The sequence below is a fragment of the Chanos chanos genome, chromosome 8 (assembly GCF_902362185.1).
Source record: "Chanos chanos chromosome 8, fChaCha1.1, whole genome shotgun sequence".
In the NCBI taxonomy this organism is placed as follows: Eukaryota; Metazoa; Chordata; class Actinopteri; order Gonorynchiformes; family Chanidae; genus Chanos; species Chanos chanos.
The window spans coordinates 34483350-34509035 of record NC_044502.1 but is presented as its reverse complement, the minus strand read 5'-3'; the positions used below and the strand labels follow the sequence as shown (position 1 = coordinate 34509035).

Genomic DNA, 25686 nt, shown 5'->3' with positions numbered 1-25686 from the left:
TCATTTTCATGGATGCAGGATTACCTAGTTTAAGAGAACGGACTCAGGACTGTGCTGTAACTTATTAATAAACATGCAGCTTTGAGTCACACGTTCCATTTTCCCTGGCTGGAAATCTTGACTTCCAAAATTATCTGTATGCATGCATGGAGTCGCGATTTCTAGTATTTATTACAAAAGTGCCTCTTTTCAGCCTGGTTAAACATTCAGCCATTGATGATTTCCCAGCAGTAGGTTAGGGTCTTGGATTGATAAAAATCTCTTTGATAGAAACAGAATGTGTTGTAATTTTTGCTCCAAACTTCCTCTCTTTCTCCTCACAAGAATGGAAAGGCTTTTTTTTTATCTAAACTTTTACGTAACCGTTGTCCTGGATGTACGGTTCAAATATCACAGCTCATACTGTACCACGTTTATGTGGCACATGAGACCCCTGTACTAGGTGTGATTTTTTTGTCCTTTTTTTTTTTACCTCTTTTTATTGCCTCTCACTAAGTACTACTGTTGTCATTCCTGCATTTAGACAAACCATCCCTTACCTCCTCCCAGCCTCATCCTTTTAAAGGTCTCCTTTGGGCTTTTGTGGAGCCGTAATGGACTGGTGCCACAAAATAACCAGTGCCAATCACTACCCAAATACTGTGAAAGAATCAACAGCTAATCCTGTGAACTGCTTTGTCAGTGCTTCCAGGCTCCTGTGCCCTTTGGATAATAGGCAGTTTCCTGCACAATGATGTAATTTGGGACCTGCAAAAGAGCAATTACCTTCGGCCCACTCCGAAATGGTATATTTCACAGATTCATTAAATGGCATAGGTTCTGCAATTTAAATATAAAAGGCATTGCTAACTGTAATCTATCATTAATTTCAGAAAGAAACCATGATTTTTGCCTGGTGCTATGTATAATACATAGTAATATTTGGCATTATAATCTGTCCCTGTTTAATATCTTGGCACCTCCAGCAGAAGCAGAACATATGGCCAGTGTCTTTGGAGTCAAAGCCAAGAACATTGTAATGGTTGTCATTTTCCTCTCTTCATTCCCTTGTTGAATGACAGGAACACCAACACTTCTGCAGCACAGCATAGGGATGATGCAGTTTGTCCATGCTCAGAGCTATGGAAAATGAAAGGCTTGGCACACCCAGCGGTGCAGCTGACAAAATGGCTAGGTGTGAGTAAGTTGACTCTGTGATACAAGTACTCCAGTCTCTGGCTAGAAAACAGACCCCAGGTGAGCCTGGAGTTGAAGAACAGAAAAATGTGGCTGTCTCTATCTCTCCTCCTTTCTCAAATTCTAGAGTGGGGACAAGCTGGTTTTAGCGTCCCGATGTACCACAGCATGTCTGCTTAATGCTTATCCTGATTCTGATCTTATTTTTTCCTCAGGCTCATGTTTGGCTTACCACCCACTAACATACAAAGGTTGGTCCATGTGTAACAGCACCCAGTTTGCCTCTTGTGGTAAAACATTTGAATAGTCACTTAGATAAATCAAACAATCCACAAAGCACCGACAACAGTGTCTAGAGTGGCCTGAATCTGACACCAGCTTTGGATGTCCACACTATAATTTGCTCTATTGTTTTTCTGTGTCCCATCCAGACCACAGGAAAGAAGCATGCTTGCGGCAAGCCTGTCAGGATTAGGTCACCCTAAAAGCTTGACAATTCGGATCAATGTGCACTTGACTCAAGAACCACACAAAACAGAAAAGTGAAAGCAGAAATTTTAAACACCTCTTTGCATGGGGTAGGGAGGTAAAGGAGCAGCAAAGCTGAAACTGTACCTTCAGTTTCAACTGTCATATGAGCCAATGTGTTCTTTTTCTTTGTCCTCACAGTAATTGTGCAAAGGACCAAGCAGGAGGATAATGCGGTTTAAGAGCTAGTAGATTGGTTGTGTCAGCCTAGCATCAGATTCCCACGTGGCTATGCCAGATCTGATGACCTCATTACTTCTCATTAGTCTCTTGGAGGCACCTAGGCTGAACTTTAAAGGTGGCATAGAGGTTAATCCCAGAGAAGCAGCCAGTCTTCTTGCATGGATCTGACTAACTGATCACTGGATGAGGGGATGAGCAGCAGATGTTTCTTCTCAGATCTCCGTTCTGTGCTCTACGATGAGAAATATTCAACTGTACATGCCGCCATGTCACCTGCGATCACCAAGGAGACCTGTCAGTCATAATATGATAGATGTCAACCCTTACCAGACCTTTACTTGACCTGTTGTCAACCTCAAACAACAGAACATTAGTTTTACCAGGCTTTTGCAAGACATTTTTCAGCTCCACATTCATTCCACTGTGTGGAAGCAAAGGTGGAAGGTTTCATTCTGAATTTTTTAATTATTAGAGGAGGTAGAAACATAAACCTGACACTGACACTGATCAGTCCTAGTAGACTCAGTTCATAGGACTTTAGGGGATGGGGCATTGATATTGCGGTCCCTGTGTCCCCCCCCCCCCCCCCCCCCGTTTGTTTTCTGTGAATGTCCGAAGGTTGCACAACAAGATGACTCCCGAGATTAGCGCCAGGTGTTTTTTTTGTCCATTTTTTTTGCCCCAAAAAACATTCAGGTGATGACAGGCCCACTAGGGCTGGTGTTTGACAGACAGAGGAGTGCTGCTTTCCAATTACAGCTCTGATTTATTAGCTGTTGGTCGCTGTCATGAGGTGGACGTGTAAGGACGCCGAGCTCCATTGGGCTCTGATTACACTGGGAACAAAGGATAGTGCATCCCACTGTGTGGGCCTGGCCTCCCCTCACACACTCCACACACACTCCACGCCAAGATATCTACAGCAGCGTGTAACTTGACCAGCAAAATCTATGTTTATCAAACAAAAGCTACAGTTTGTTAGGGTATTTCTGTAGCAGAAGATGAGAAGGTATGAGCCTGGGTTGCTGAGGACAGTGAGATGGCAAAGATGGAAAGAGAGGATTGTCATAGCACTTTTTTGGTACCTCCTATTAGAGTTCTGAGGTACTGTTGTCTCACCCCTTTAATATATACAGTTTTCGGTTATTTTTGCTCACATGGCTCCCACTGGCCAATCAGCACAGCTCCACAAAGTCACCGCATGGGAATGGGGTATTATGAGTAGGTTTTGGTCTAGTTTTGAGTGTACTGATGAACTGTGACTTGCGTTTAGTGTGAGGTGATGATTGGGGGCATACGTTTGAGATGAACCATGCTCCTCTCTTCTCTGCAAACTGTGGCAAACTGTGGACTTTGAGGTCTGGAAACTGATTATCTGACGCACTACTCTTCAGCTATTCCCTAGCTTTTGTGGGGAGGAATTTCCACCCTCTACCTAATGTTACTTCCCTCTCATTGAGTTATATTCATGTCCTATATGCACTCATAAATGGATGGCTCTTTATTGTATCAATAGGCTTTTCCAGACTTTACGTCCCGCTCTTAGTATAAATATCTGCTGAAGCATGCTACAGTATGTGGGTGATAATGAAGATCTCCACACAAATACCGGTCTCCTCACCCTTAAGAAGAATCACGGTCCTTTTGTCTGTTTCTGTGAACATGAATGTGTATTTGTGAGTTTGTTTAGACTGGTCTGGAAAGCGTGGGAGCCCAGAGCCAGTGGGCAGGGGCCATGCTCCAGGGTTCAAAGAGAGAAGGGGAGGGACCCCATCGTTGTGCAGGAATGTGGCTGAGGAGTCATGATGGTTAGCTGGAGATGGTGTAATTAAGGGGAGAGTGATGATGAGAACCTTCTCTGGTCCTGGACAGGGTCAGAGATAAAAGCACAAATCTTGTCTGTCTCTCTCTCTCTCTCTCTCTCTCTCTCTTTTTTTTTTACTCCTCCCAAATGTGGGAAATCACTATAACACACCCGTACACCCACAGACCGTACACACGCTCCCGTGGTCAAACCTCCACAGTAGAACAGGGAAAGATGCTACCACACCTGGGAATGTCCAGCAGACTCTGAGAGATCATTGCTTTCAGATAGCTTGGATCACTGTAATTTGAAACCCAAAGCTTATGGGACAATCAGGCCTCTCAGAGCCTTTGGGGAAGTATCATAAATTAGACCACTCCAGGAAGCTCCTTTTAATCATGTAGCTCAGCGCGTCGCCTTGTTGGTGTGGCTCATGTAATTTTGCTCTAGCCGATGTGCTATTTTAGAGAGCAGGAGCTTAATGGCACGCCGGGGGCGTGGCCTTCCATTTGATAGGCTGTGGCTGGGTGGGGCGTGGGAGGATGAGCGTGGCATGGCCGTCCTCAGCAAATACATCAACTGTATTTTGGCATGGTCTCTGAATGTTTTCAACCCCCTCTAACCTACCCACTTAATGACATCCAACCTCAGACAGAAATACTGTATAGATAATTTGATTATGTACAGTTTTGTTCGGATCAATTTGGATGCTTGGCCAGCTCCAACACCTTTTATGTTTTTTTTTTGTGTGTGTGTGTGTGTGTGTGTGTGTGTGTGTGTGTGTGTGTGCGCGTGTGCGTGTGCATGTGTGGGTGTAATGATTTTTACAATAGGGCAATAGGGGTCCCACCTTGTAGCTTTTTTTTTGTGGGTGAATGTGTACATTCCGAAAACAAGAGGAGAAATCTCTCGTGTCTCCGGTTTTGAAGTGTGATCTGTTTTTCTTCTAGTCCTGAATCAGGTTGTAGTGAGGCAATCCCTTGTGAACTCCCGGTGCTGTTATTTCACTGTAGTTCCACAAACCCGGAAAGCATTTACACACTAACACTCTGGCCAAAAAGGCTTGTCAGGGAAAACAAGTGCGTTGAAATATAGCACCGTCCCTGGGAGATTTGTTTTTTAGGGCATCTTTTTTTTTTTTTTTCCAACTTTTCCGCCTGTAATCTTTTCAAGTTACCCCCCCCCCCCCCCCACACACACACACCTACCCACCCCCACCCTTCACCCACCCTTTTCAAGTTTCTCCCCAATTCCTCTATCAACTCCAGATGAGGCGACAGCACTGTATGTTCTGACCGGTGGTTCCTTCTTCTCTGTTCCGCAGGGTGCAGGATAGAGAATTGCGAAGCCTGTTTCAGCAAAGACTTCTGCACAAAGTGCAAGTCTGGTTTTTACTTGCACAAAGGCCGCTGCTTTGAGAAGTGTCCCGAAGGCTTTGCTCCCCTGGAGGACACTATGGAGTGTGGAGGTAAGAGAAATATGTTATGCTGGATGCCATTATGTGTAGACATAAGGGAAATGACTACAAAGAGACCAGCACAGATGTTCCATGTTTGATGCACATAAACAGATATACGGGGATATGGATTTACACAGAGCCCTTGTAGTACTTCAGAAAGAAGAAGAAAATTGTCCCTGATTTCAGTGATACTATTGCCATAATATTGTAATGACCAGTAACTTATTTGAAATGAGATGCCTACAACCTGTAGGTTGTCAGGACATCCAGAATGTCGCCCCTAAATTTAGCCCTTATACCCCTATGTAGAGGGCTGTGAGGTGGGTCAGTGGAGTGAATGGGGGACCTGCACCAGGAGAAACAAAACCTGTGGTTTCAAGTGGGGCCTGGAAACTCGAACACGGCATATTGTGAAGAAACCGCCTAAGGACACGATACCCTGCCCCACCATTGCCGAGTCCAGGAGGTGCAAAATGGCCATGAGACACTGCAGAAGAGGTATGTATTTTGTATCTTTGTCTCTGTATTTTTGCTGAGTGTACCTGTTTTTCACGTTGACGTAAAAAAAAAAAAAAAAGAAGTCCTTTGTGTAAATCCGAATAGGCTTTTTGTTGTTATGGAACAATTTAGCATACCGTCCTTACCAAAGAATGAGGTCTGTAAAGTCTCTTCACTGGAAGACTAGAGGAACTCTGTTACTCTCCAGAGTGGATCGCTTCCCCTCTCACCTGTCTCAATGTGAACACCATGCTTATGTGGTCTAGACTATCTGAAAGGAAAACCTCCATTTCACTCTGTCTGTGTGGGTTTGGGTGTATAGTGGCATTTTTATGTAAGAAATATTAGTATTTTTCCACAGTTCCTGCATTAGCCAGCTCACTGGCTATTCACTAGGATACTTTTTTTCCCCCCTCTCCTCTCTCTTTCTCAACCTATGAAGGGTTTCCTCAGTAGCTCTCTCTGTTTCCTTTCGCCATTTGAAAATCACTTGCGGTGCATGCAGCATGTATTTTTACTATTAAATGAGAAGTCAAATCTGGGGGAAAATATTTTTATTGTAAATATGGCCAAGGAAACTTTCACGGAGTGTTTAGTTTTGCACCAATGCCCCATAGACACTAATGGAAATAATTTTGTCATTTAGGAGAGTTTATTAAGCGGGAAGTATAATTTGTTTTTGGATTTTTCTCTTTAATGTTTTTCATCATGCTACCCTGGATAAATCCATACACGTTGCAGTCAGTGAATTATAATACTTTTGCTCTCAATTCTGTTTCAGTTTATGAGTTGGAAAAGGTTAAGAGGTTTGGATTATAGTTATTTCCAGTAAAGTATTTTCATCTTTGTTACTTAGACCTCTGATTTTAACCCATAGCATTAGATTTTGGTATCAGCATGGCTGGGACCAATGGGCTTTAGAGGGACAGGTACATTTTTATACACTGTTTATTGCTCACTGATATACCTTAAAATACCAAACATTCAGAAAGCTATAGCCATGTGGATGCTTTATGCGTGGCATGGAAAAATCACTTTCTGGCCAAAAGCCATGTATAATCTTAATACCAGCTCTTAAAAACCAACATAGCGCAGCATGCCAGTAATTGCATTTGCATTCAGTGTAATTACCTATTAAATCAAACCCTGTAGTGCAGAATGCCATGTCTATGTGAGAAACCTATCAGTACATGAGTAGGCTACTGCTTGTATTATGAGTGGATTTTGGTCCAATTTTGAATGTACTGATGAGCTGTGACTTACTTTTAGTGTTAGCTGGTGATTGGGGAAATACATATGAGATGAGCCACGCTCCACTGCTCTCTGCCAGCCACGGCAAAGTTGGAGTGGATTTCACAGGTTGGAAACTGTGATTATTTGGCACACTCTTTGTGCCTTGCCTTAGCTTTCATGGGGAGGAATTTCCACCCCCTACCTAATTCCACTCCTACTTGCTTGACATTTTCCCAAAGTATTTATAGTCTTCATTAATTAAAAAAATGGAATTTTGATGCTTGGCTACTGGCGTCAATTAGCTACTATGAGGTCAATTATTGGGCGCCATTGTTAAAATCTTAATTGAATGCACAGAGGAAGCAGTCCTTTATTAGCTGTATGAAACCACCTATTAGCTCCTCTAATGAACTTCATCCCTTCATGATATGGACCAAAATAATGTTACAGTGTACAGGGTAAGCCTGTGCTTGAATGTCTTTCAGTCAGATTTAGACTGTGACCATTGTAAGAGACAGTCTCCAATGTAAGTACCCTAAAGGATGCTTTCTTCCATTATTTGACCCCTTACCAAAAATATTGCCTGAGCAGTAAAGCCTCATTTCTCATTTTCACCGGGCCATGCTGCCCATTTTAACAATATGTTATCAGAATTTCATAGTGTTAAAAACTAAATTTGGAGATTTATTCTGGAGATTTTAACTGGAGGTGACTAGGAGGTGGTCAAATTCTTCGGATCATGGAGTTCAGAGACAGGCTTCAATGAGGGCAAAAAAATCTCCCAGTTGACTAAATTACAGTGGATTGGAGGGACTTTGTGAATAAGTCCCAGAGTGCCACATAATACAACATTTTTGCACTGCAATATAACAAATTATGTCTCGAGACATAAATAGGATTACGCTCAGACTGAAATCACAGTGCCTGTTTTTCCACTGCTTGAGTTTATTGGTACCGTCAATGCCAAACAGAGTTGTAGAAAACAATCTAAAGTACAAAAGGTTTTTTTTTCTTTCTTTCTTTTTTTTTTTTTTGTTAAAAAAAGGACCACTCTTACCATAAGTCTCGTAACACCAAGCACTAGACACCAGCGTTTGGAGTACGTATTGGATTACATAACAGCAGACCTTGCAGATTGCTATGGATTAAATGGAGACAGGAAATCAAGAGGAGGGAAGGAAAAAAAAAAAAAAGGAAAAAGCCCACCATGTGAAGGTGCACTATTTATGGCAATGTTTATCTGATCACCCGGCTTGTGCTTCCCTGTGCTTGAATTACAGTGGATATCGCCCATCCATGGATCCATGCTCCCGAGCTTAAACATGACGCATTTCAGACAACCTCAGTGACAGATAACCTTAGTCAGAGGGACTGAAAACCTTAAACATCTGGACGGCAGTGTCTTAAAATCCGTGCAGTATTTGTCTCACAGAGGCAAACATGACCTGGTTTATAGTTGGAATGGACCGTGTAGACTTGTTCTGAGATGACGGTTGTCACGTCTGAGACACAGGCAGAGAGCGGCATGCTTTGATATGGGCCGTGCAGTATCGGTTTTTGGGCCAACTCTGCCCCTGCAAGCGTGTCGCACTCCACTCGCTGCACGGCAGGCCTCCCCAAGGCGGTCTGTGGAGTGGGCCGTAAACACTGTTTATTAGTAGCTGCTGGGTTGCTCGTGCAAATGAAATGCCTGCTGGGATCCTGTCCACACCTCCCTGTCATCAAATCCCAATGCTGACCACGAATGAATCGGGGACAGTGCCAGAGCAGAGAGATAAATCGCACTTGTAGGGGCCTGCTGGATGGTTATGCCATCTGGACTGTACCTCTGGGGTTTTCTCAGCGTCTCTCTGTTAATTCTGTCACCAGTTTACAAACAGTTGTGTATCTTGTGTCAGTCAACCTTACCTCTGACTGCAATCACAGTTCTATTTTCTATTGTTAGCTTTACATGGCTGTTTCCTGCTATCTAGTCTCTGCTGGTGCATGCTTACGCTCACTCCTGAACTCTTTCCTGCATACGAATGACAATCTATTCCAAACAACAACAGGTCAGTAAAATTAAATGTTGTGTAAACAACTTAGAATGTTATTTCTTCAAAACGCCTCCTTAATCGCTTTCTGTAATCCCCTGACGTTGGATTTAAAGCGATTGAGGTTATGCACAAAACATGCCATTGAGACTCATTGGCTAATTTTCGACTAGTAGCAAAGCAGCTTTCTCAGCAAAGCAGATTCTCAGACGGCGGGAAAACTTTGCAACACATAACACTTACGTTTGTTGGTGCGTCCGTATATGGGCATGTAAGAATCATCTCTGCTGAAAAGCGTAGACTCTTTTGGGATGAAGGCTTGCGGACACCATAGTAGGAAGTGAGACAAGGAGAGAGACACACACACTCTCCCTAATGATTTTCTCTGGTCATTGGATTAAGTACCTCTGCCTTGGGCTGAGGAGCCGTGTGTGGTGCTATTGATTTCCCATCTCGGTAACAGGAGAAACATATGCCTTTTTCCCCATATACCTCCATCAGTCTCAGAGACTACTTTCCTTTCTAGAGAGCTTAGAATCCCTCTCCATCCACTTTGCTACAAGATGAATAACTTGGCATTTTACGTGGTGATGTGTTTGGTTTGCTTGCACTGAGTTTCTTTCCTTGCTTTGTCAGTTAGATTTTAATTGCTTCTGATGATTAAAGATTGCACTAGAGAACAGTCTAATGCAATCTAAGTGTACAGTGCAAACCAGTTTAAGATGGTCACCTGTGTGGGAAGCAGTGGTTATTCTTTTTACTTCTCTTGCTCCAGTTGCTTTTGCCGTGCTAATGTAAGGAACAGGTAGAATTTGCCGGGGATGCACCAGGTCTTCAATGTCTTTATCATCAGTCACAGACTAAGCGTGTGATAGGAGAGTGACACTCAGCTGTGTTGTACTCCACACTTGGGCTAGAGGTCACTGCTTATCTGCCCTTACTGCTGGTCTGTCTCTGTTGAATGGTGGATTACTGGCCAGGCTCTGTATTGATCTTAAGAGAACCCTCTAAATCCCTGATCTTCTGGACACTATGGTCAGCTACCAATGTGGAGCAATAGCAAAGTGATTCCCTGAAAGACACCCCTTTACCTTTAATCTCTTACGAGAAGGGAGAAGCAGAGAAGGCCTGTCTAAATTAATACACCTCTGTGACACCATGTCCTTTGAGGTTTTTTCTTTCCATGTGTGCCAGCGCTGTTCACCATAAAAGTTTTTCTTTTTTTTGTGTGTGTGTGTTTTCATGGTTAGAGATGGAAGATGAGGCAAAGATTTGGTCCCTGCCTAAAGACATCTCTTCTCCTCCAAGCATTTCAATTACACACACAGCACGATCTCATCAGATGCATCGGGCCTGTGTTTGGTTTGGAAAAACCAGAGCTCCAAATCCGATCTTGAACGGTCTTTGTGTCAGACATGCCTGCACTCCCGCTGTCAGGCTAAGCACAGATGCACGCTTCCACAGGCATCTAATTCACTTCATATGGAGCGTATTCTGATCCCATCTGTGGAGAAGAGCAACGTGCCGCCCATCCAAAACAAATAGCTAAACTGCTGCTCTTTTGCCACCATTGAGCGGAACCTCTTGGATACACTTAGTAGGAAAAGAGAGAAAGAGAAAACTGGTGCTTGGCCCTATTTATTTGATTACTGTCAGGTCCCTTGGCCCTGCTCTCTGAAACTGAGTGTGTCATAGGAGAAACCGATCTGCCTGCGATGACCCCAGATGAAATCCCGCCTCGGAGCTGAAATTTAGGAATGATTAATGGTGAATTATGCTAGGGTAATATTGCAGACGGCCTGGGGATAAGAGATTGTTTAGCCAGCGGGAGCACAGCACAGGGCATTTTCCCAGGGCAAACAGAGCTCACTAATTGGCCGCTGCCGTGCTGGAGTGATTATCTATGTCCCGCGCTTGGGCCTGTTGTGACTGGTGTGCCAATGGACTAATCTTCCTTTAATTAGCTGACTCGGCGGGGTTGACGCGGGAGTAATGTTTAGCCTCAAGGTTGACACGCCCCACTGTGGTCGTACGGAGACCTGCATTCAGCTTGGCCTCTTGAAAAAGCGAAGAGAGACGAAATAGGGAGTTGCTTGGATTTACTTGGAGATCCGGTCTGACTAACATAATTTAAGAAATGGCAGACATTTTTATACGTATAGGCTCATTTTTAAGTTTTTTGTTTTTCAAAGACTTAATTCAAAAGAATAGAGGAATCGACTCTCTTGCCTCTATGTGAATGTTAAACCCTTGTGGACTGATTGAGGCTTTTTTGGGTTTATCCACTGATGGCCCTGAAGAGGCATGGTTACGGGAAGACTAGTCTCCTGCGTATCTTGATTGAAATGAATCCATTGCCCGCTTCCCCTGGCCCTGCAGTTTTGGATACTACCCTGATTTGGTAAAGGGAGGATCAAGGAGTGCTAAGGGTTCTTGCGTTTAAAGTTCAGTAACAAAGATTTGGAAAATTGCTGCTGAGGGCTCAGTGAACCATTTTTCTTCTTGAATGGGGATCAGGAATCTGCTGGGTAATTTGTTGTGTGGTTGTACTGAGATGCAAATATTGAATCTAATCCCAGTTATCAGTTCATAATGTACCACCCTTGAGATAAAAATATTGTACAAAGTATGTATGCACAGAAAGTTTTGAGACTTAAAACGTGTGTTTTTGCATGTATTTTAAAAGTTTGTATCTTCATGTGTTCATGGCAATTTGTGTTAAATATGTGAAATGTATTTTCCTTAACCATACCAGCTGTCCTCTTCAAGGATCTTTACTGTATGTCACCTTGATCATCTCAATAACTTGGCTTACAGACTCTTCTCATGGCTCCATGGCTTGTTCATTTTCATGGGAGTGCTACATGCTTTGGAATACCTTTTTTCAGTACCTTTGTGTCTTCACCTGGTTCAAAGTGATAAGCAGTCTGTCCTGCGAGGTCTCTGTATCCCTAGGGGGTTTTCTCACAGTACTCAATCTTCCACAGAGAGAGAGAGAGAGAGAGAGAGAGAGAGAGAGAGAGGAAGAAAAAGAGAGTCATTATCTGCAGTCTGCGACCTTTCTCGTCTTTAATAACATTTTCGTGGCGGGACCGTGGGTAGTGGGAGTGGAAGTCTTTTGATTAACTCACTGCAAAGAACCCTGCTCCATGACCAAAATAAATGTGTCCCCCCCCCCCCCCCCCCCCCCCCCAACGTCATTCTGTCAGCAACTGTCCTCAGAGAGCAAACACTGCATGATTCGACTGGCTTTTATACGGAGAATCCATCGTCATACCACAGGCATGAGCCATAAACATATGGAGTCCTCAGGAAGCACAGCAGCTCAGTGGAGTGGGAATGTGGGGGGGCGGGTGTGTGACGAGGGACCAAGCCTCTCTGCTCCACATTATTGTCATCTGGTCTCTTCTAACCAGGAAGAGCAGGAAGGGGATTGGAATGGACCTTTTTTTTTTTTTTTTTTTTCTTGTTTTGACTGGCTAAAGTTTTACTGGGCAGGCTTGTTGGATTCCCTATGCTTATAATTAAAAGACCCTCAGGTCTCATAAAGACAGCAATCACATTATAACAAAAACATGATTTTCCAAGAGGATCTAACCAGGTAAAATTCCCATGTGTGATATTCAGAGCATTTTTTTTTTTAAATAAAACCTAATTGCTTGAAAATGTAAAGGGGACATGTGGACGTCATCCTTTAGTTCCTTCCCTTTTGAAGAGCACAGTAAAGAGCACAGACATTTGTACGGTGGAAGTAAAAAAATTCTCATCTGTATTTATTTATATATGATGGCAGAAATGAAACAATCAGTATGACGTCTGAAAGTTGAGAACTGAACAACGCTTTGCAAATCCTACGGCACCTGCAAGCATTTCAATGCTCTGATAACTTGAAATAGCGCACTGCAAGGGAAAGTTCAATTTCCTGACATATATGTGAAAAGGCAGTGTGTTTTAGATCTATATTAAAGTTAAGTTGCATGGCTTTGCCATTGTGGGGCAGTATAGATTGATATTTGTTTTTCAGTGAAGGGGTGAATGGAGCAGTATGGTGTGAGTGAGTGTCATTTGTATGTTTATCTCTGAAACACACATGAGATGTCATTATTGAACTCAGTGTCCTCATGCTGTGTTTTCCTCTCCTCAGTGTTAAGACCATTATGTGGCCCCTCTGCTTGCCAGACCCTCAGCTCTGACTGCTGCCAGTTCTCCCACTGGGGCCTCACACATATTTTCATCTCTACACACACATTCACACACACACACATTTACACACACACACGCGCGCGCGCACACGCACACACACACGCGCACACACACACGCACACACACACCCACACACACACACACACACACACACACACACACACACACACACACACATTCATGCACACATAGATACCCACAGGAAACATAAATATGTGTGAAAACATGCGCACGCACACACACACACACACACACACATGCACAAGCACACACACTCACACACATACACAAAAGCATGCTGATTCTTAGATGTGCACAGAGAGCCTGGACACTGTTCATGTTCTGAGGGTCTGTTTCTTGTGGCCCTCATTTCTGGTGTGAAGTTGGCATTCCCTACTTTGCTTCCTCCAGTAAGGGTGTAGGACAGCAGTGAACATCTGGAGCACACTTGCATTAGCTCAACCACCAGAAGCAACCCCGCTCTCTAATGTCCTCTTGTGTTCTTTTCTTGCCGTCTCTATCTCTCTCATGAGTATCTTCATAGAGACATCACTGCTACTAATCAGAGTAATTCAGAGAGAGGCTACTACCTCTGACCGGCTTGATTAAGGTGGAGCATGGAAACAGTTTTCTTGAGAAAACAAAGGAAAGAACTTGCCTGAATGAAATGATTTTAGTGGACCAGCACAGACATTCTTCTTCTTCTTCTTCTTCTTCTTCTTCTTCTTCTTCTTCTTCTTCTTCTTCCTCTTCTTCCTCTTCTTCGTCTGCTTTTTCTTCTTATGATTTTCCTTCTCAATATCTGTCAAGTTTCTGGCCATAATCCAGGTGTGTTGAAAGAGAGCAGTACCTGGATTTTAGGCAAATCCCTTCTCCCTGCGGTGGCTGAAAGATCATTTCTTTGGCAACATGTTTCTTACCAGAAGTATAACTCGGAATCTTGAGTCCTCTGGACCTTCAAAGGGGTCACCCACTAGAAGGCCATTAAAGCAGACCCCTGCATTCCTTGAGATCTTCATACCTTGAAGAGCCGTCATTTCATACCGCTTATATGTAGAGGGTGCGCAAATCTATGGGCCGCCATTTAACTGGGCGAAAGCCTTGAAATCACTACCAAAATTACACTGTAATCAAAGGAAGCAAAAGCACACATACACACTTGGAAATGTTTGCCATATGTTGTGAAAGCTCTATGTTTGTGTTAGAGGGAGAGGAAGGGGATTACTGATGTGAACTTCAATCATTCTGGTGCCTGTGAAAAGAAGTTTTTTTTTTTGGTTTTTTTTTTTCCCTGTGCCTCTGTAGCCCAGAGGTGTGTGATAAAAGCTGTCATATTCACTTAGACATCCAGGTAAGTGGTATAGCCCAGGAGCTGTCTTCCTCCAAAATCTCTCTCTCTCTCTCTCACTCACTCACTTTCACTCAGTTTAAAAACCAAAACTTCACACACAGCAGAGTGACATTAATTTCTTTCTCCTCGTCTCTTATTTATTTATTTACTTATTTATCTGTTTATTTTGTGCGTTGTCTAAAAGATCGGACTCGGTCTGCAGTGTTCGAGACAGATGAACGTTTTTTGAAAACAGATCAGTTCTCAAAACTAAGGGAAGAAAAGAGGGGGCAGCCTTGGTTCCGAGGACTCGACGGGCTTTACCGAGATTTGTGTCGTCTCCCTCCTCCTCCTCGCCCTCCTCCTCTCCCTCTATCCTTCCCTCTCTCACTCTCTCTCTCTCTCTCTCTCTCTCTCTCTCTCTCTCTCTCCGGGGTTAAGCATGTAAGCCTGTCTGATCTGGCACAGCCCCTTGTTCTCAGGGGCACTTCCTCTTTTAGGGGTAAGCTGTGCTCTGTTTCCAGACATCAGGCAGATTTCCTCTCTCACCCCACCCGTAGATGTAGGGATGAAGTAGGGACTTGTGGCGAAATTACCTATAAAGAGCACATCATGCTCAACAATTTCCTTCTACATTCCCTAAAACCCCAAGCATCCTTGAGGCAGACAGAACAGCAGGATGGCATGGGTGAATAAACACAGATGAAAGCGATACAATACAGCAGACGTATTTAACACCTTAGACCAGAGACAGAGAGCTGTCCCCTTGTGGAGCTGCAGTGAATGTAGGTTTTTGGTCCTCACCTGACACTGTCATTCACATTCTCGTCTGGGTTTTAAATAGCTCATAAAGTGTGGTTTGGAATATGGTTGGGACAAAAGCCTACATTGCTTTTATGTAGGGTACGCAGTATGCAGCTTTTGCCTGATTTTATCATAGACGCAGTTGATCTCTATTCCTCAAACCCGCCTGTAAGTACTGTATCCGAGTAAACATAATGTTTTCTTAACAACAGTTACTTATTATCCAGGTTGGTTCCTAAAAAAATGAATGTGTGTTTGTGTATGTGTGTGTGTGTGTGTGTGTTTGTGTGTGTATTCAGAGAGAACTTGCACAATCTTTTTACTCAGAAAACACTTGTCCTGGTGGACACAAGGTAGATGTGGGGAACCCGCTTTTCTTGCACTGCCCCAGCAGTGAGACATTTTATCTCCCCCTTACAAAAATATCGTTCCCCAGTCAAACAGGGAGGTGTGCAAATGTGTGCGTAGTTGGAACCCAGGCAGACTTTTAAAGACTGTGTGTGTGTATGTGTGTGTGTGTGTGTGTGTGTGTGTGTGTGTGTGAGTGTGTGTGTGTGTGTTCGTGCGCGCATGATTGGGAGGAGAGATGATTGATACACACTCTACACTCACAGGAAATGCAACTTTAAAGGGGAAATAGAAAACAAATGTTTGGGTAATTCTTGTGTGAAGCAGTTGTGTGCTTTGGCAGAGCTTTCGATTTTAAGTTTTTTAAACATGTGCACAAACATGAAATTTTTTTAACTCCGTGTTGATGTACTGGATGGAGGTGCTTTCTCACAGTATGTGGGTGAGTGCTTGGGGGGCTGTGGACAGGAATTCTCATTTGCCTTAGGGGAGAAAAAGTATGTTTGAACATAAGACCTCTTTAACTCTATTTTTCTTTTTTTCTTAATTTTCACAGCGTACCCAACAGACAATATTAAATGTGCCTCTATTGTTTACAAAAGCCACAAACATCTCAAACAATCACAGCAAAACTGTAATGCCTCTTCTTCCCAGATCAATTCAGACTATTAGAGAGAGAAGTGGGATACCGACAACACTAGTGAGAAAACTACACAGTCTCCACTATATCGTATCTCAGCTAAGGCAAATGGTTTCAGATCTCTGACAGATCAAGGGCTCTGTTTGTTATCTGATTTGAAAATAAATAGAGTAGAATGGAATCATATGATCCCCGTCTCTCCTCGAATGGAGAGTAATGCGATTGAAAATTTCTCTTTCTAGTACAGTGCCAATGATAAATTTGGAGTGCCTTGTGATACCCTCCCACTCACCTACCCACCAACACACTCATACACAAATACACATTCATGCACGTGCGCATGCACCCATTCACGCATGCATGCATGCATCCATGCACACATGCATGCTTGGACATTGCCACAGGCTCTTTTTCTTAAAATTTCAAAATAAAACATTTAGGTGGTAATTAAACATAACTAAAACTAATTATCCCTCATTTTCAGAGGGTCACAAGGCAGGAACTCTATGTATTTAAGCCCAGATGTGGGAGTGAGTCACTTAAGCACAGAACATAGTTTTTCACTGCGCTCTCCCCAGTGTGCAGTTGCACGCATGTCGCAAACAGCAGGGTAGTCACGGAACCTGCATGACTGACGTCGCCATGGTGACACAAGCACAAGAGTGTTATAAACAGCACTCTCAGGCTCCCGAAACTCAGGAGTGCACTACCTGTAGCACCCTTCAGAGTGCTATCTGGATGTGTCTCTTCTGGACTCTCCTGAATTATCTGTCACATGACAATAGGGTCATTGTAAGGATTGAGGGTGTAGAAGCCAGACCACAAAATACACTCCCTCACAGTTTCTGCAGAGTACGTATGCCGAATTGTTCTTTAAAAAGCAACGATTCTCGTACATAATGACCAATTTTGTGGAATGTTGCTACTTTAGTTCTACTTCACAGAACACATCAGTCATTAAGTTTTCTCTTTGAGGTTACAGAAGTAAATGGTATTCTTTATTGTGTCCCTCAAATTTCTTGATCACCGGGCAAAAAAGATTCAGTTCTAACCATCTGGCAGATTAATCAGTACGTCAATCATACATGTTTCTCCTGAGCTCCTGCGCTAAAGTCGCTAATCTTCATATCCAAGGTTTTCACTTTCACGTATTGTCAACTAAATCAGACTTCAAAGGCTGAGCAAGAGGACTAACCTGCGGCTTGATCTCCCCACAGAGTCTCTACCGTTTCACTGATGAGAAAATAACGAGCCTCCTAATCCCAACATTAGCTTTTTCAATTGGAATGCATATGTTTTAAATCATCCTGGTTAAACAGCTCTGTGATAGTAAGCAGAGCTTGGAGGTGGGGGGAGGGGGGGTGGGGGGGGGGAGAAAGAAGGTACGATCCAGAGTAATCTTGTTAGGCAAAGTGACGCTGTGCAGAGAAGCTCTTGTCAGTCTGTTGGCAAAATGCACTTTCATAAAGGATTGTCCTCTCTGGGCGAGAGTGTTTCCCCCAAAATCCTGTATCAGGCTCCTCCAGCTCTCTCTCTCTCTCACTCTCTCTCCCTCTCCCTTTCTTTTATACGCTTACTATTTCTCTTTTTCTCTGTTTCTTCTGCTCCTCCTGTACTGAAAGTCTATGTCATGTTGATAGATGTAATGTGTTTCATATGGATTTTTTTCTTTTCTTTTTTTTTTTTTTTTTTGAGGTCCTTCTGCATGCCCCAAATTTTCTTTCCCATGGTATGCTGTCTCCACTTCCACCTCATATTTCAGTGTTTATTATACTTTTTTTTTTTTTTTTTTTTAAAGGGATTTCTTTTTTGCTCATTTTTTTTTAAGAGCAGTCAATTTAGATTGGCACCAATGTGTAGATATTGCTGTCCGATGCTTTCCTCAAGATAACACATCAAACACAAGCGCGGTGTAGTGCGTGTGCACACACGCGCACACGCACGCACACACACACATGCACGCACGCACGCACGCACGCACACGCAATGCAAACACGCATGCACACACACACAGAGTCACAATCACAAACACATACTTGCGTACAACATGTGCACAATTCAATGTCTCTGTAACCTCTTCCTGACAGAAGAGTCCGCAGTAAGAGTGAGGGTAGCTGGCTGCAGATACCTTCCCCTTCACAGCATTATAAATGTATGTGTGAGGAGGCCCTTAATGGCTGCTAATTCAATTTCTGCCACTGAAATCAAATCTCACTGGCGCCAGTAGTCCTCTCCTTCTCTCACAAATAATGGTTCTTGCTTTGGTGTGTTTATGAAAAAGATGAGCCGCCAAAAAATGTTCAGGCTTTGCTGGTCTAAGTCAACCAAAATCTTTTTGAAAATTATAAATGGTTCTTCTTCATCTTCTCTCTGTTCTCTTTCTTTCACCCCTCTTTCGCTCTCTGTTTTTTTGCTCTTTTTTTATGACGCAGACAGTTATTAATTGTTGGTCCCTTGAAAGATGAGAATATTCTCAGCAGTAGAAAGATTGGTGGATGGAGAGAGACTCAGAGATGCACCCATTTACCGCTTCTCTTAATGTCTTCCTGAGGTCAGCCATCGATTCTGCCAGACCGCAAGCCTAGCTGATAAGATTAGGACTTCGATTCCTGAACTACTTGAGTCATCCCGATGAAGTCACTTCATGAAGACAGTGCAGTGTTGCTCTCTTTTCATTAGGTCATGGCCTCAATGATGAGCAGACATCCTTGCCACTTACCCCATTCACAGCACAACTTGGCTTCACACGAGTTCCAAAAGTTTGTGTTTGGTTCTGGAGTTATGGTTTGAAATGAGGTACTTTGGCCACACCTCAAACTCGAATGTTACTTCGTGAGATATTGAGAGAGCTATTAATCTTCATGGATAAATGCATGTTCCAGCTCACTCGCCAGCCTATGAACCAGTCGTCGTGATATGATAAGAAGTTGATGTAGAGATAGATGTAGTTCTTAAGGGAATTGTGTTACGTCAAACACACTGAAAGAGCTGATTCCAAGTGCCAGTTGACTTCTTCCTCAGTTTTTAATGTAGCTCATCATTCTGGCAAGCGCACACACAGAGAGAGAATGAGAAGAGAAGAGAGAGCGAGTAGAGTAAAGGAAAAAGTTGAAGAGTGATGACTCATGATCAAAACGCTGATGGAATGTCCTGTCATGGGATATCAAAAAGGAGCTACTGAGTTTGATCTTCTGTTTCCAGTCACTATTGCCACGGATAATGTCATGTGTAGCGGAGGGGAGCGTAGGAAGCATTAATCAAATAAAGCAAGACGCTATATTGTAATCCTCACTGTCACACCGACTACATTCCTAGTTATACTGTATCCGTGCTCTCTCTCTCACTCTCTCTTTCTCACACACACACACACACGTACACACACACACACACACAAAGTACATAGATGAACACACTCTGTGCTTTCAGACTGTAATCAGTTTCTCATGCAGATTCAGTTTAGTTCAGGAGCATGAGAACATACATGTATACACATCAAAACACAAACAAGTACCCAGATCTCTCCCAGATGGACTGTTTGAGTTTTACAGAGACAGACAAACATTACTGCTACTCCTCACAGCCTCTTCTTCTGATCATCACATGCGCTTTTGCCTGTTTGTTTGTCTTACTTTGAAAGGGTCCCCTTTGAAAATGAGCATCTTTTAACAGATGCTGGCTTTATTTCCAAAGGAAAATCAGCAGTTACAAAGAAGGAAACAAGTTTTGTTTGATTCCACCAAAAAAAATTAAAGGAAAATGAAACAGTGTTTAAAAACAAATCCTGTCATCTGGCATCATTATTTGTTTTTTTATTTATTGTGCTCCACGAGTTAGACAGTCAAAAACATAGCACAATTCATCTTTTTGTGTAACGAATCCCCTCTTCAACTTTTTTTTTTTTTTAATCAAGGATCCCCATTACAAAACTGAGTGAATGTTCATTTAGATGATGTCAGGTTTACCACAAAAGTGCAGTAACACTGTTCCCTCAACGAGGGACTAATATTTAAAACAGATATCAAAAAATGTAAACAATAGCTATTCACTGTTATACATCATAATTATCAGTAGGAATCTTCATATGATTGGCCATTTGAAGCACTGGCTTCAGTGCATAGTCAAGTACCAACTACCAGAGTATCAGTTGGTATTGGTTGCCCTCTAGCTGTCAGTTGTAAGTACTCTTATGTGAAATATCACCTAAGATGTCGTGAAAAGATGGAAAGTGGTAAAACTGTACACCACTAAACACATTTTGCATGTACAGATGCTCTGTAACCTGAGAGCTCACCTTTTTACTTAAAACAAAGTGGCTAGGCTTTCAATGCAATGGACTCTAGGCTATGTTTTGAATGTGTGAAGATCAGTGACTCCAGCATTAATCCCCTGTGTTCCAGTTTTACGCACTGAAATCCAAAAAGTTAGCGAAACACTCCTCAGCTCCTTGTTGACAGAAACATGGTCCCCTAGTTAGCTCTCATGTCCACACACCGAAATGCTGTAAATGGAAGTTTTTAAGACCGGATATTACTCGTAGCGCTGGTCAGATTGGACCACATGGGATCTTGCTAGCTGCAGAGGGCTTTTTAATACAATAATGTGTGCTTTATTGCCATCAAATGTAATTGGTCTTGAGTTGATTGCGCCGAAGGCCGAGTTTAAGACGCACACAGCAACACTGTTTTGAATGAAAACGACCTCTTTGAATAGCAATTAGGAGACAAAAGAAGTCTATGGTCCAGATGTCTGTTCATGTTAAGTCTGCTAAAGAGCCTTGAAATCGCTCGAGCTTTCTTGAACTGTTGAAAATGACATTTATCAAAGAAATTTGCAAACTTTGTTTTAAGTCAAGCATATGGAAACCTATTGCCACAGGGAACCCGGTGGAACAAGGCCAATTTGATTGGGGTTCAGCATGACTACGAGGGGGAGATTTCGAAGTCTGCACTTGAGGACATCGTGTTAAGACCAGTCCTCCCCTCCCAATTTGCCTGCTTGCATTTCTACAAGATTTATTCCAAAAATAGTACAATTGGATTAATTGCAGGAAATTGTTGGTAGAACATTAAGTGAATTTTTTTAGCCTCCAAAGAAAAAAAAAAAAAAAGAATGGCAGCCCAATTCTTTTCTCAGGGTTGTTTCCACTTAAGAAAATCATTTTCAAAGAATTTACCATGCGGTAGTGCTGGGAATGGCAGTTTAGGCAGTTGCATTAGAGCCAAAGGGCTTGGCCACGTGAGAGGACCCATCGAAAATGAACTTGCCGTACATTACACAACATTGCCTCGTTTTACTGTGCTTAATGACCTGAACAAGTGCAATAATAAGACTTTGCGCCAAAAAAGACCCCAAAAAAAATCCCACCGTGGAAGGATCGTTTTTCTGCCGCTGTTTTTGCACTTTTCCCCTCCCCAGACTCGCTCTACCCATCTTGCAGACTGTAGCATAGCTGGTTTCATTTTGTGCCAGATCTAGATTCAGATGCCATCTCACCATCCAAGCCTAACTCGTTATTCTCCGCGGCTGCCAAATCTTTATTTTTTTCCTTTCAGTCATTCAATCTTTGGCTCGCTCACCCATGCTCACATGCACGCTCACACCTCTTTATTGGGTTTGGAAGTGATAGTTGTGGGATTTGATGTCTGATGGCATTTTTTTTTTTTTTTTTTTTGTGCCTGTGTCCTAAACCAGCCTTTCTTCCCATGCTGAGTGACACCTGGGCTGTATTAATCTTGGCTTAAGAGGCCCCGGGACAGCTTTGAGAAGTGAGGAGTGTTATGCAATTTCCTCTGCCTTTCCCCTAGCTAATGGGAGCATAAGTGAGGGGGTTCATTTAGGGTGGAGTTGCTGGAAAATTACACTGTTATCAATTATGCATTTGTATAATGTCAATTTGTACTTTAACTCTTTGTCAGCGTCTGAGTTTTTAACATCGGTTCATTTACGAATTTAGGTTTACCTTATTTGGTTTGATTTGATTTTTTTCTCCTCTCTTGTTTGATTCAGGAGGTTCAGGGAAGCAGCGATCCAAAGAACCAAAGAAGAAGTCGAACAAACAGAGGCTCCGTTTCAGGGCCCAGAACCAGCATAGCGACCATCTTGCTTCTGTGCGCTCCAGCCAGTGAGGACTACCAGAACCGCCATGGAAAAAAGAACACAAAAGCTGCTAGCCGCTGCACCACACACATACACACACACAAACACACCCACACTGATACACACACACATACACGCACACACACTCACATACACACACGTGCACACACGCACACACACACACACACAAACAACAAAAACACATACACACACAGAGCTGTTCATACTTCAGAAACACATAACATGTAACACACTCAATCACTCTCTCCGTGCCTCCTGCTGCTTGCCCTTGTGCTGGTGACACATCCCTGACCTATGATCCCACTGTGACATCATAGAAGTCCACAACAGATGTTCCCTTTGCTCACATCTCATCTCCAGTTTGAGGTAACGAGGAAGAGAACGAGGAAGAGGAATAAAAGAGTGAGAGAGCGAGAGAGAGCGAGAGAGAGAGAGAGAGAGACTGAAAGAAAAGATTAATAGAAGAAGGGAGCAATAGACAGTGAGACAGTTGATACTGGATGAACAGAGGGAGGATTAGGAAAGCAAAGATGATGCCGCTCACAGAAAGAAAGAAGGAGAGAGAGAGAGAGAGAATAAAAGAGAGAGAGAGGCTCGCGCTATTGAGTAAGGGCAAGAGGATGAAGAGGATTTCTTTTTTTTTTTTTTTTTTTTTCCTTTAAAGCTGACTGTTACAGCCGATGCCCTGAGAGACTCATTTGTATTTATGTTGAATCAAAAAAAAAAAGCCTTTGTTTTTCCTGAAGAAAGGCGGAGATGCATCATGTATTGCCTTTTAAGTTGATTATGTACATTTCTGAGAGTTAATGTTATCAAGTACCATGCATCGTGACAAAAGTATTTTATTCTTGGCACAAAATGTCTACGTCCGCTTTATGCTCTAACTGTATATTGTGGATAAAGAAATTTAGTTGTTCAACTAGCATGGCCACAAACCTGTGTACATAGTGGGTGAGTTTATCTAATGATAAAATTTAAAAAAAAAAGCTATTACTGTATTTTCAGTATTGAATCCTTTCATCGTTCTAAATGTGTTAGAGAAAAGGAAATAATACCAGCTAAAGTAAAAAAAAAAAAAAAGATTAAAAAGAAAATAAAAAAAAACATAGCCAAAACATAGCTATTACAGGTATATGGTATATATTTGATTTATTTATTGATTTGATTTTGTACTTTTTTGTGTTTTTGTCGACGGTTTTTTGACTCTGTTACTGTTACTCCTCTGTGCTGAGCTATTCTCTGAATCACTTATAACAATACAAATATCTTCAACAGTGGAATCCTTGTTTTGTGTCTGATATATCTGATAATGGTGTTTCATTTTCAGTTGACTTCATCCACTGATTTCCGTGCTTCAAAAAAAAACAAACAAACAAAAAAAAAAAACAACTTATGACGTAATGTGTTATCTTCCAGTGCTTTAGTTACATATCAGAGATATAACTGATGAAGCTTACGGTAAATGGAATGAAAATTTGTGCTCGTTGTGTTCTATTAAAATGCAGTTCACGTGCTTGTGTGGTACTGTATCTTATATTTGTGAGATGAAGCACTAATAGTCTTCAAATACTCAAAGTTCCGTTTACCAGTTCATTGTTTGCCAGCAGATAGAAAAAAAATGGCAACAACAACAACAACAACAACAAAATGGATCCTCCAGCAGAGCACAGAAACAAAACTCAAGAGAGCCTGTAGAGCGATGGCAGAAGAGTGGAGGGCAACGTGGAACTGGCTGTGGGTACCAGAGAGGAAACACAGCCTGAGTTTCCATGAGGAGAGTTTCCTTATGCCACGCTGCTGTTTCTACACCCAACCCAGCTCTCCCATTCTTTTAGCTCATTTATATGAGGCATAGCACATCCACATTTATTCACAGCCCATTAGAGAGAGAGAGAGAGGGAGAGAGAGAGACAGACTGAGACTGAGAGAGAGAGTGTTATATGAATTAAAATATTCTTTTTTAGCAGTTTCTGCTGACTTTGCCAAAACAGTTTAATGCGGCTAATTAAAGCAAATTAAGGCAGCAATGCGAACCGCATAATCAATCGCCCCTTAAAAAGAAGAGAGAAAAAAAGAGTGCGAAAAAAACAAAAAAACAAAATGATGGTACCAGAATCTGCCAGACAGCTTATGGATGTACAGTAGCATATGAATCAAATCATGTCCCATAAATCATTGACCCAGACCGCAAGCTTCCTGGTTCTGCTAAGCCTCTGAAGTCACATACAGTCAGTGTTTCCAGAGGGCGGGTAGGGGCAATGGTAAAGCTGAATGAGTAAACTTAAGTAGTTGCTTAGTGGCTAGACAGCCTGAAGAGTGTCAGGTGAACAATGCGAACCGTTTAGCTAATGTTATTCTGAAATGTCTTTTAAAGCTGTTTGGTACAGAAAAGGATACATGATAATTTTTCTTCCATCGAGAATGCAGCCTTCAGTTTTTCTTGGCCTTTGCTGGCCCTTCTCCATGACATCCCCTCTTCTTTGAATTATATGTTTTGCTTGAAGCACATCTTTGAAGCAGAAGTGAGGTCAATGAAGCTTGCATGTTGTGAATGCATATGTAAACTTACTAGCTGTGTTTAGAAAGCCAGCTGCTGCCGGTTAGGAGTTAATGAACTACCCACAGATGTCCCCCATGAGGCTAGACTGATACAGCACCAGACTGAGGCACTAGATGTATAAAAAAATGGAGGGGGGGGGGTGTAACTGTACTGAAGTGGATTCATTAAACGGAAGACCACCAACACCACAAACACACTTCACAACTTCTTTTCACGAAGGAGGTTTTCTTACTCATAAAATCATTCATTACTAGAGTACTGTGTGTTCTCTCCCTCCTCTGATATTAACCTGTCCCACCCATTCTTTCTTTCTTTGTGTTGGTGAGAAAGACCAGGACATATTGGCAAAAGAGTTACATTGGTTAGAGAATCAGACGTCTGTCCACACATCAGAAGTTTGTGTTCCTCTTTCCTGCCTACAATCCCTAAATCCCTTTTTCATCATAAAACCACTTCTTTAAACTATGTGCCAACTAAAAAGAGAGGGACTTTATCATACCAAGGAAGTCTTTATTTTTCTTCCATGTGTACGTGTGAGTGTGTGTGTGTGTGTGTGTGTGTGTGTGGTAGGAGGCCCGTGTCTCAAAGCTGAGGCTAAAACTTCCTTTTAATCTGTCAGAGTGCATTTTCATTAGTCCAATTCGGTTCTATTATTATGGCACACTTCAAAGGCTAAGCAAGTGAAACCACCAACAGGAACTGCTGTTGTGAGGCCCGATCTGTCAAGAGTCAAGCTTTCACGGGATACGCTCTCTCTCTCCTGTTCAGAC

The 25686-nt window shown here is 42.5% G+C and overlaps 1 protein-coding gene across 2 annotated transcripts in view; it reads left to right on the top strand.

The window, feature by feature from the left end:
- rspo2 (R-spondin 2) overlaps nt 1-22364 on the top strand; it is a 44422-nt gene extending 22058 nt beyond the window's left edge. The window contains exons 3-5 of one of the 2 annotated variants that reach the window (XM_030782784.1): nt 5016-5159; nt 5460-5648; nt 22249-22364. In XM_030782784.1, the coding sequence (XP_030638644.1) occupies nt 5016-5159; nt 5460-5648; nt 22249-22364 (449 nt within the window). Of the gene's footprint in view, nt 1-5015; nt 5160-5459; nt 5649-22245 lie in introns of both variants that reach the window. The other variant, XM_030782783.1, reaches the window with a different exon arrangement.
- The last annotated feature ends 3322 nt before the right edge of the window (nt 22365-25686 follow it).